This window comes from Eublepharis macularius, chromosome 4 (assembly GCF_028583425.1).
Source record: "Eublepharis macularius isolate TG4126 chromosome 4, MPM_Emac_v1.0, whole genome shotgun sequence".
NCBI classification, from domain to species: Eukaryota; Metazoa; Chordata; class Lepidosauria; order Squamata; family Eublepharidae; genus Eublepharis; species Eublepharis macularius.
The window spans coordinates 95,020,910-95,032,744 of NC_072793.1; the positions used below are offsets into that span (position 1 = coordinate 95,020,910).

At 42.8% G+C, this 11,835-nt stretch overlaps 1 protein-coding gene across 1 annotated transcript; it reads right to left on the reverse strand.

Annotated features, from left to right (window-relative positions):
* Positions 1-616: 616 nt before the first annotated feature.
* Positions 617-10,836, reverse strand: CAMKV (CaM kinase like vesicle associated). The gene is made up of 10 exons (XM_054977372.1): positions 10,742-10,836; positions 9,845-9,976; positions 7,660-7,734; positions 6,877-7,015; positions 6,393-6,513; positions 5,127-5,202; positions 4,747-4,883; positions 3,631-3,709; positions 3,155-3,242; positions 617-1,234 (listed from the first exon to the last, which is right to left on the reverse strand). The coding sequence occupies exons 1-10, from the start codon at positions 10,834-10,836 to the stop codon at positions 869-871; spliced, it is 1,308 nt and encodes a 435-aa protein (XP_054833347.1). The 3' UTR covers positions 617-868.
* Between the last annotated feature and the right edge of the window lie 999 nt (positions 10,837-11,835).

Consider the following 11,835-nt stretch of genomic DNA (forward strand, 5'->3'; position numbering starts at 1 on the left):
TGTATCCTGTATGTCTATTGTGACAGCTCCAATATGGCAGCGTGTAGACCTCTGTATCACCCAATAAGACTTTACCTGGACCTTTGTCCTCTATTTTCCTCTATCTCCAGGGTATAGCAATCAGCTGAAGGATATGGCTCTTATGTCTGACCTGGTTGCCCTAGTTTCTCACAGGTAGGTTCAGAAGGCAACAGGGCAAGATGGTAAAGATCCATGATTGGATGACCAAATATCTTTAATTTTCTTTAAAAGCAGATGGAGGGAGGAACCCAATTTGAACTGGTTGTAACAGATGCAGGGGGTGTTTAACCCTCCTTCATAATGTGTTTTCTTGGGGAATTGGTGTAGGAAAGATTCCCTCCCCTGCACTGGCACTGCAGCTCTGGTTCAGGTTAGGCCCCTGGCATCTACTTTTAAAGAAAAGATGTCTGGAGCTTTGATCAAAGATCTTCAGTGTCTTTTGACCCTGGCAGAGTGAGAAAGCTGGGTAGCAAGTGAAGGAGTGACTGACAGAGAGAATGTCCTGGGGGCAGCTAGTAGTAGGAGAAGAAACGTAATAAAAGTTACCAAACATGACAACAAAAAGGAAAGCAACGGGTGGGGGTGGGGAGAGAGTTTCATGCAATGGGCTGGGTTTCCAGAACCACTTGTTCACTTGGGCCCATCAGGGCCATTCTGGACTCTGTCACTTAAAAAATAGAAACTCTGCTGGCACCTAGCTGGAGACACATAAAGTCAGACAGTCTGACAGCCACACGCAGAGGGGTTAGTCAGGAAGCCAGGAGAGACTGGGGTACCATGCCAGTGATTATTTACAAAGAGATACAACAAAGAGAGGTGCAACTCCACCCTTGCCCGACCACCCAACTCAGCCAGTTTCCTCATTCCAGGACTCTGGGGTGGCACTAGGAGGAGTGGTTTCTTCCCCGTTACATGTAGGTGGTGGTGATGCTACTGCTGCTGCTGCTGCTGCTGGAGTTTCCCCTGGAGTTACTGGCGTCGTTTCTGGTTTTGCTGCTGCAGGACCTGGAGCCACTGATGTTGCAGCCGGCACTGCTTCAGTGGTTGCTGCTGGTTTTGTGCCATCTGCTTCAGCTTTAGCCGGTGGGGCACTGGCGGTCTCTGTTGTGGCAGCACTGTCTGTTGTGGCAGCGGTGGGCGTGGCTGGCTTTGCTCCATCTGTGTGCTCTGGTGCTCGGAGCCTCTTCATCATTGTAGTCACTCGAACAGCTTTCTGCAGTTGAAAAAATAAAAAGAAGTTACCCTCGCAGGGAATGTGACAATTTAATGTCTTCTGCTCTGTAGTATGGGGGTGAAGGTTAGAAGCTGCACCTTTTTGTCACACACTCTCTTTCCTCCAGAATTTGACATTACCTGTTCAAACTCTTACAAGTTTCTTGGCATGTTTGTTTGTTATAACCTCAGCATCAGAGAATGTCAGCTTTATTTTAAGTGCATTTTCTGTGCTTGTGACTGCAGACAAACACTTGAGAAGAATGTCTGTAATATATCCTCAAGGCTAAAACATCAGAAAGCAAGCAAATAGAGAGGAAAAACAACACCTCTTTGTATTACACCTCATGATGATTAATCCAACTGCATGAATTTTGGAGCCTAACTCCTCACTGAAGACTAGACTAGCTGTCTTTTAAAAACTACAGTCCAGGGTCATCAATCATTTACAGATGTTTTACTGTGCAATTGTAAGCAGACTTACTCCAGTTTAAGCCCCCAGAAATCAATGGACTTAGACTGGAGTAACTGTTTAGAATTGCACTATTAGTCTGTTAACAGTCTGGCTTTTAATTGAGCAATTATATTTTTTATCAAGCCTGGTTTTAATCACTCTGATATAAATCTCAGCTCCTTTTAAGTGGGAAGATAACTTGTGGTCTAATATTTAAAAAGCTACTGCTTATCACCACCATCTCCAGTATTTTTCATCCTCTCTAGATTTGGGTATATGGAATGTCATTTTCATTCAAACAGAATTATAGCTTCCAATATATATGATACTTCTTCCAGGTATGCCACTACAGTGGAAAATCCAAAAATCACCTTGATTTTATCTGCACTTCTTCCACTTTAGTGGTCTGTCTCTAAAAGGAAAACTATCCTTAAGCTTCTTTCTCATAAACTGCAGTGCAATGAGGAGGGGGCTGATGCCTGTTGGGAGTTTCTTCAAGATTTCCATTTCTTGTTTCCATTTCTTTCAAGACTTTTTTTGTTATAAACTTCACCAATTAATTGTTAATAAGTTAAAGTTTTAGGTGATTAAGCGGGCTGAATAAATGCTAACCCCTCGTGTTTCCTCATTTACATTCATCCAGCAAGAACAGGCATCAAAAATACAAATGTAATGGACTTTGCAGGCATAACTTCATGGTTCCCATGATTCCTAACTTCATGATTCACTTCCAAGTCTAGACTATGGAAAAGTGTTTTTAAAAGAAACACAATGTCCCAACAGCTGTGGAACGGCACTGGCAGTACACACGGCCCACTTCATCCAAATTTGAGATGTTTCTGTTTGCAGTTGATTCCTGTCCTTCCTCCAAAGCAAAATAGCCATGAGGCATGGCAAAATAACTACAACAGCTCTTTAAAGTAGTAGTTAGGAGTCTCATTGTGCTTCAGATGGCGGCGGGGTGGGGGGAAGTAATCTAGGTTTCCCATATCATTGACCACTTACTGTGTTGTCAGGGGTGGACAATGTCATTTCCCTTGTGTAACTGGCTGCAGTACGCTTACTAATTCTGGGATGGGAAATTCCTGGAAATTTAGGAGTGGATCCTAGGGAGGGCAGGGTTTGGGGAGGGCAGGACCTCAGTGGGGAATAATGCCATAGAGTCTACCCTCCAAAGCTGCCATTTTCTCCAGGGGAACTGATCTCTGTAGTCTGGAGATCAGTTGTAATTCTGAGAGATATCCAGGTTACACCTGGAGGCTGGTAATTCTTGGCTGTAGCGAAGCTAGGCCCTTATTTCAAAATTACAAATAATTTTAGACTTTCTGAAATAAAACTAACAGGTTTTGAAGGGACAGGGAGACTCAGAGTGAGAAGGAGGTCTATCCCTATGCCTTGAGGCAATTTCAGCTTTGTGTACTGCAAGCAGGAAACATTGCCAGTAGCATCAAGTGCAGGCAACATTACCTTCCATTTTGCTCTGGCAAAATTTTTCTCAATCTGAGCACACACGCCATCCTTTATGTTCTTGTCTGAAGCAGCATTGCCAGAGATCCTGGGGACAGAAAACATAATAGAGAGAAGAGCCTCTTGGCAACAATCCATCCTTGATCTTATTTTCTTGCTTAGTTTTACTCATTAGGCTGTTGAGGCCTAGATGGAAAGGGCTCATTCCCGCAGCCTGCAGTTACCACAATATTCTCTGCTTAGCCGAAGATGATCTACATTATGAATGCTGTGAAATATGGGAGTACCCTGTTTCTGTACCGTTCATCAGGTTCACTACATTACATTCTACAGGTAGGATCTATAGGTTTCTTCTGGCATAAAGGAGCATTACCCTACTATTATATCCTGCCTCTGTGCTCTTCCTGTCACTTTGGCTCACTCTGTTTAAAAGAAAGCTCTCTTCTGTTTTATCAGGAACAGCTATGGAGGTTTACCATTCATGGGAGATAGCTTCCTCTGCGGTAATCCTTTGGTCTTGGTCCACCTCCATCAGACGGGCCACTAAGTCCTTGGCTGGAAGAACAAAAAAGGAAATCTAGTGGGTTGCATGGGATAGAGAGAAGCTTCAAGGCAGACAATGCTCTGGCTCTGCTTAGCAGCGAGTGTAGCCAACTCTGGCTTGGGAAATCTTTGGTGATTTGGGAGTGGTGCCTGGGGAGAGAAGAAAACTCAGCAGGGATATGGTGCTATAGAATTCACCCTCCAAAGCTGCCACTTCTTGAGAACATCTCTGTAGTCTGGAGATCATTTCTAATTCTGGTAGAACTCCAGGCCACACCTTGAAGTTGGTAATCTCAAATGCAATGGTTAAAAAGGGTTTACCTGTGGTAACTTGGATGTAGTATATTTAGACTAATGTACAAGAAACATGATTAACATGTAATATATTCTTAAAATGAAAAATAGCCAGTTTGAAGGAACAGTGGAGGGAGGGCCGGCTTAAGCTACTCAGTTTTCCAAAGTCGTCATCTTCCTAAGCCTTTCCATCGGCAGAGATACCATGGTGTTGTGTGATGCTATAGGAATGTCCCATATCTCTATGGTAAATAGCAGAGATTTGGAAATTTCTTAGAGCAACATGTCAAGTTGTAATGTTACTTCCAGATACTCAACTGAAAGCCATGTCACAGCATTACATTATGCTGGTATTTTAACTCTCCTGAAACTATCAGCTAGCAGAGGAAAAGATAGTTTGGGAAGGGGGAATTTTTAGGAGAAAAACTGCCAGATAGAAAAAGGTTAAGCAGTGTTTCCTATTGCCATTCATCTGATCAAACTGTAAGTTTCCTGCAGCTGTTTTGCATTAAAACAAGCTGAGGCTTGCTTGTTTCTCCATGTAATGTCTAGCGTGGCTCTTTGTGAGGGAGTTTTGGGGGAATGTATATGGAGTGGTTCCAGTGGGAGTTTGTAAGATGGCCTCTGGGAGAGACTCATGCCCAGTGGATAGGGGACTATTGAGACTGCATGTTCTATTTGGAATTTCAGAATATAACTCCTATAGATTGCAACATGCATTTTCCTCTTCCCTCCATCAGTTCCAGGAGCTTTACCTGCTTGTGATATATCATCCCAATATGGAGGATCAAACTCATAGTCACCAGCCAAGATCTTACGGAACAGATTCTTGTCATGATTCTCATAGTCATCTTCATCCATCTCCTCATAGAAGGGTGGGTTCCCTGACAAGCTAAAGGACAGAGACAGTTGGGAGGGGGGGTTGAAGGGGAGGGTCAAGCCACTAGCCATACATCTTCATTTCTGTTTTCACCTTTGTAATGGATGATTATTGCTACAGTCTCATAACTGGATACATAGTGTCCAGTTATCTATCTCCTAAGAAATGTATTCCCATTTTCTGGACATTTCCCCCACCCAAGTAGCTATTTTGATAAGGTGAGAACTCCTGTACTTTTCACCCCTTCTTACTTACAGAATATACATGATGACACCAATAGCCCAGCAGTCTACAGGCCGCCCATATCGCTGGCGCCCTACCACCTCAGGAGCTGCAAGGACAGAAGTAGGGGGTGAAAACTGTTCCATGGACAGGTCTATTGTTCACTGAAAACATCGCAATGAAATAAAACTCCAAGGGCTATGATACAAAGAACTTTGCCTTGTTCAGAAATTAATTGTGCATTTGCACACATCACAAGATAAAGACCAAGAACTATATCACTTCAAAATGCAGGTGGAGGAATTCCATATTTGAATGGGTGCCAACTCACTGCAAATATAAAACTAGAACATCAGGGAGAGGGTCAAGCTATAACACTTCCCCTGACATACTAGCTTTCTATGTACTCAAAGTTTAGGGGACTGGAGCTGGATTCTTAGTATAAAGATGAAGCAATGTACTAAAAATATATATAACTCTTAAAAAACATTTAGCATCCAAGCTGTGAAATATGCTCAGCTGAATTTACTCTCAAGTATTGCAGGATAAAAATGTGACATTCTGAGCCTTTGGATATTGGGCTGTATGTGAAGAGGCCCCTATATAACACCAGAATCTGCAGGACTAACAACCATCCTGTAGTGCCAGGTAACAGAGTCTACAATTTCAGAGACTTGTTCTCCTAAGAATGGATGGAGTATGAATTTTGAGCAAGTTTAAATATATAGTATTTATTAATTTGTTATATTTGTATCATACCTTTACAAAATAATGTTTTTATTTCAATTCACCCTATGAGGGAGGCTAGGCTTAGAACCATTAACTTGTCCTGTCTAATCTAGATGTTGGGAATTTGAATCTGGATCTCTTAGTTCCAACATTCCATCCATTGAACTATAGTGGGCGTTCTCTCTTTCGAACCACACCAATATAGATGGATTGTTTCAAATAATTATAGGAAATAAATATACAGGGTAGCCAGGCAGAGGAGGGGAACAGAAGCTAAGGCTTTGCACGAATGGGTGCTTTGGTGTGCAGGAACAAGGAAGGGCAAATATATTATTTTCATTGGAATGTCTAAATCAGCTGTGATTAGTTCTGGTTTTTCATTATGAAAGCTCACAAGCAGTTCTCAAAGATGTAGATCACCTGGACAGAGTGGTACATCTTATCCAGTAACGTGGAGGATGTGTTTAACAAGCACAGTGGGACAACACAGTTGGATGGACACCAGTTCTTTCCTCTAGTGGTCCTTGCATGACAGTATCCCCCTGAAAGTATCAACAGACCATTTTTTACCTAGATACTCAGGAGTTCCACAGGGTTCCTTGATGAGTCCATTCTCCAACTTGGCCAAGTGAAAGTCGCTGATGACAATCTTGGAGTTCTTCAGGCGGTTATAATATACTAAATTCTCTAGCTGTGGAAATACAGCGAGGAAGAAGAATGAAAATATGAAAGAGAACAGGAGAAAGGAACCCAATTCCCTTACTGATGAACTGGTGAATGTGGACACAACTCTCTCATATTCACAAAGATATGATATACTGCTGAGCATATACCATGTTGAGGATACCATGTTGAGGAAAAGTGTGTACATGAATATATAAATTGGACTTCATGGAGCCTCAGACAATAATGAAAAAGGAAGGAAGGGATAGGGCAGCTTTGTTGCATTGGTTCATGACTGTTTCTAAGTGGAAGGAAGAGCAAATAGAGGATGGGAGAGGTGATCTGCTCAGGTGTCTGTATAGCAAAGTCTAACAGGGTTTGGCCAACTTGCCTTGAGGTTCCTATGGACAATCTTGAGTGAATGCAGGTATGCCACAGCCTCCAACACCTGACGGATGACATTACTGGTGTCTCGCTCAGAGTAGTAACCTTGGTCCAAGATCCAATCAAATACCTCCCGGCCAGTAGCCCTGCAGGTGAGAGAAGGGACAAAGCTGCACTGAGAGAAGGGAAATTGAATATCCAGCACTTACACCAGTGTCTTGCAATGGAAGCTTCCCAATTCCCTGAACATACAGTTTTGTTACTCTGTGTTTACTGCATATTTTGCTTGGAGTATAAGATGAGCATAAAATCATCAATGGTATGTAGAGGAAGTGAAGAGCAAAAAAAGCAGTGTGACGTGATGTGCCTGCAGAGGTATATAATTTCAGAGGTGAATCTACTATGAAAGCACACTCATTGCACTTCACGTGTGTAAGCTACTCTCACTCCTAAAGTGAATTTGGGAAATGCTGTTCTTCTAACTTTGAGATGAAACAGGACTTAACACTGGCCGTGCAACTGATAAATCTTTCAGTTTGGAAGAAAAAGTTGGGGTGAGCATGAACCCGGCCTATTTCCAGTTACATTTTTCTGCAACTATGCTTTGACTTCAGAGGAAAATAAAAGGCACTCTTGATAGCTGTTTGGAAGTTAGACCTGCTTCTGGCAAATTGTTGTGTAGTGGCAACAAAGTGGTTCTCCTGAGTAATGCAGAGGCCCTGGCAGTGCAAGAAGAGGAGATACACATATTTATGAGACACCTTGGGAATTCTGGGCAAAACCAACTTACAGCTCCAAGAAGAGAAAGTACTCTTTCTTGGTGACATACACATCCACCAACTGTAGAATATTGGGGTGTTTCACCCTGCAGGAAAAGGAGAAAAAAAGCAAACTGTTGGCAGTGTTCTACTGCTCTGTTTTGACCTAATATGCGCTAAAGTAATCTTTTGACAACCGTGTCCAACTTTTTCTTGAAAACATCCAAGATGGTTTTCATGACATGTATGGGTAACTTCTTCCATTCCTGTATTCTTTTTATAACTAAATTTTTTATAAGTACATTTTTTTAGTGGACATTTATATAAACTTGGTCTCTTTGATGTTCTGGTTTTTATGATCATATATTGTTGTAAAGTTTATCTTTTTATTATGGTTTTAAATAATGTTATTAAGAACTTTGGATCATTGCTAGAGAAAGGTGGGTTAAAAGTGTCACAAATAAATAAGAAAGCCTGGGAGCTGCTGCATGGTATATAGCCTAAGCTGTGACTTTATCCCAGAAAAAGGGATCCCTTATCCCGTGACTATCCCAGAAAAAGCTCATATTGAGATTCTGTCATGCAAATGCCTTAATTGCTCTGCTACATGACCATCCAGAAAAAGCCCTAGATTCAGTAGGGGAGGGTCTATAACTCAGTAGTAGAGTACATGCTTTGCACACAGAAGGTCCCCAGCATTTCCAGTTAAACGGCTCTTAGGTAGCAGGACATCTCCTTCAGACCTTAGAGAGCCACTGGCAGTCAAAGTAGACAATGGCATGATCTGATTCAGTATAAGACAGAGTCATATATTCAGTAAACATAGGAAGGATGAGCAAGGAGGCACACATGGAATGATCTGGGGTCACTAGAGTTATGTGATGAGCTAGCGTGCAATGCCAATAACTTAAGAGCTCCTTGTGGAGAGCTGAAATAGATCTGCAATTACTTACATATGATTGTTGATAAGCTCATGCCTCCCAACTTACCAGGAGGCACCATTTGCAGGATGCGGTGTTCAGAGCCTGGGGTAGGGCAGCGGCTACACTATCTCAGCTTGGGCAGCTCACAGCAGCCTCCGCACCCAGCTTGAGAGCCAATGGGCACAGGTTGCCCAGCTGGCCAACCAGTGATGGCCTGGCTGAGTGGTGGGAAGGCCCCTGGTTGGTGGGCCTGGCAAAGGCTGGCTTAAGGTCCACAGGTGGGGCTGAAAAAGGGAACCAGCTGGGCCTACAGTCACAGTTGCCTGTAATCAGCATCCCTCTCACCGTCACTTTGGCTTCATCAGGTTTTGGCTCAGAGTTTGGCCTCTCTGTCCTTCATTCTGGAGGTCTGCTTTTTACACCAGTTAGTTGCGGTTTACACTTCCGTCACAACTTTGGTTTGACATGGGGCATGGATCTTTTGGGGGGGAAACATGGCTGGCCGGCACTATTTCCCCGTAGATGGAGATCCCGTTAAGGGATCTTTGGAGCGAGGCACAGAAGAGGCAAGCCCAGCACAGAAGCTGCTGGGGTGTGCTTACTCCCAAATAGCAGGGGAACCATGCAAAGGCTTGTGCCCATGAGGATTCCAACTGACTGCCTTCCCATGATTTCCTCCTTAGCTGGTGGGTTGTGGGTATGTGGGGTCATCAGCTTGTAGGTGGGTCAGTTAACACTTGGATCCAAGCCCCGTGAGGTGCCAGTGCTCTTTAAAGTGGTATTCAATGAAGTTGTGATCTTGTTAAACTCCACCTGATGTCTCTGTGTCTTCTGTCACCCTGTCCCTTGTCCTCCACCCCTCAAGCTGGCTCTGCAATATCATACCTCAGTGTGAGGGCCAATCTTGCACTGGAATTAGTAAAGGGAGTTATGATTAACACTTTGTGAAGCAGATGTGGCCATTTCAGGATACATAGAATGAATGTGTAGGGAATAGAAGGTGGCATGGTGGCAGCAGGCTCTGCCCTCTCCCCCAGTGCATGTTGGATTGAAGGCTTGATAAGAAAGCCTCAATCTTCATGGCTCTCTGAGAATGATTAGGAAAGCACAAAAAGCAATTGCAGAACAGCGCTGGGCTTGCCTACACTCTGTTCCAGCCTGCAGTTCAAAGTGTGGAGCCCTCATGCTGTATGCCCTGCTGTTGGAAGAGGATTGCTGGCAAAGTGAAGGTGGCAATAGAGCAACTAAAGAAGCAGAGTCTTGAGTAAGGCTGATGTGGACATTCACAACTCACATTTTCAGGATGATGATCTCATTCTTGGCTGCCTTCCGTACTTTGCGGCCATCTCTTTTCAGAAACTTCTTGCACGTATAGAGCTTTCCTGTTGACTTCTCCTTGGCGCGGAATATCTCACAGAACTCTTCACTGGGGAAAGAACAATCTCCATACATTTAAATAGTTCTTGTACAAGTGCTGGAACAACCCAATTGTCAATTTGTTTAATAAACTGCTCTCCCAAGAGAAATACAGTCATCTATGTTCTTATTTTCAGATGCTCTGATAGATTTCTTGCTAAGTTCTTACCAGGTACATCAATTCAGATTCCAAATAAATTAGGATGCTTTGGGGAAAGGGGCAATACATATGTGTGTGGTGGGGGGAGCAGAGAATGAACCACACCAGCACACATCATATGTTCCTTTAGGTCTGTATCAGAACATAGCAAAATAAGTCCACTGAAGGAACAAACATCCCCTTCATTTTAATCAATTTGTAACCTATGTCTTACAGTGTATGTTGAAATGAGCCTCCTATCTTGCCAAAATGCACAGTTTCACTTATTGGGATGTGATCACTCCCTACCAGCAGCAGCCAAGGATGTGGAGTGAAAGGATGTGAGGCCAAGTAAAATTTCACATTATGGGAAGAACAGAGAGAAAATAATAGGGAGAGGTCATTTTTGGAGATTATTCTGTGTCAGCCATAACTTGTAGTAAGTTTGGCCTTGCTTAACCAGATGCAGAAGTCCTACTTTCATTGCAATAACCTCCCACCCCTCACTATATTGACTGCTCTTCTAATGTCATCCTCACTACTTCACCAGAACTGGCTTAATATATTGTCATATAGTGTGAGTGGACCTCTCCTGTCTGTGCCAAAATGTACAGAAAAAACTAATTCAATACTTACGTTTTGATGACCTGCCCCAGGTCATATCTATCAGTCACCTCAGATGGCTGGTTATAATCTTTTTTATCTCCAAGGGTAACACATCCAAACGGCATTGCCAACCCAGTACTGAAAGGTAAGAGACAAAAAGACGGTAGGTCATTGATCTTGAAATCAGGTGGTATTCCTGCTAACTTTTACTAGGGAGACCTGCTCAGTATACTACCACTGAGCAGACAAGTGAGAAGAAGCAGACAGGCACAACGTTCTGGCAGAATATTTAATTCCATTTCATTACTGTGAGGTTAGAAAGGGAATTACAGCACTTAGAATTACAGAGATTAGAAAGAGAATTACACTGGTCACAGAACAAGATACTGCTGACATTTCACCCCAACTACACCATCAAAAGTTGCTATCAACTGACCCATTTATAACCAACAATTTCATACTCTGTCACTCTCTCCTTCTGGTTATCTAAACCAGCTTTTGCCGTTCTTGCTCTAGTAACACCCAGGCTTTATTTTGAAGATGCACTGTATGTGAAGTAGCTTCTGGAAACTTATTGGAAATCTCAGTTGGTTCAGACTATTGTGGTTAGGTTGTTAACTTGGTAATGAACATATTACATTTCTATTAAAATATCTTTGTGGTTCCCCGTTGGTTTCTGGGCAAAATCCAACATGCTCATTTTGGCCATTTAAGCCCTAAAAGATCTGGGATTACAGTACCCAAAGGACTTCCTCTTTTTAGATGAATCTGCCCTCCCTGTTGAGATAATTTTGATGGTCTTTTTCCTAGTACCTTTTTTTAATGCACCAGGCAAAGCTTGTCCTGTTTTCTTGGGGCTTTTGGCACATAAGGTTCTTCCCCCTCCCCCTCTTCCTTTCCTGTTGTTGCCTGGCCAAGGGCAATCTGGCTGTTATGCTATTTCTAGTCTGATTATAAGATGCTCTTCAGTTTTATATTGTTTTATCTTTTTTGAAATGATTTCTTGTTCTGTTTTTATTGACGATTTGTCAGCTGTCCTGGATCCTATCATAAATATTACACCATAGCCATACAAAATCCAGCCTTTCTTGAGGCTCTTTCTCCTGTGTTCCTTGCTTGGTTTC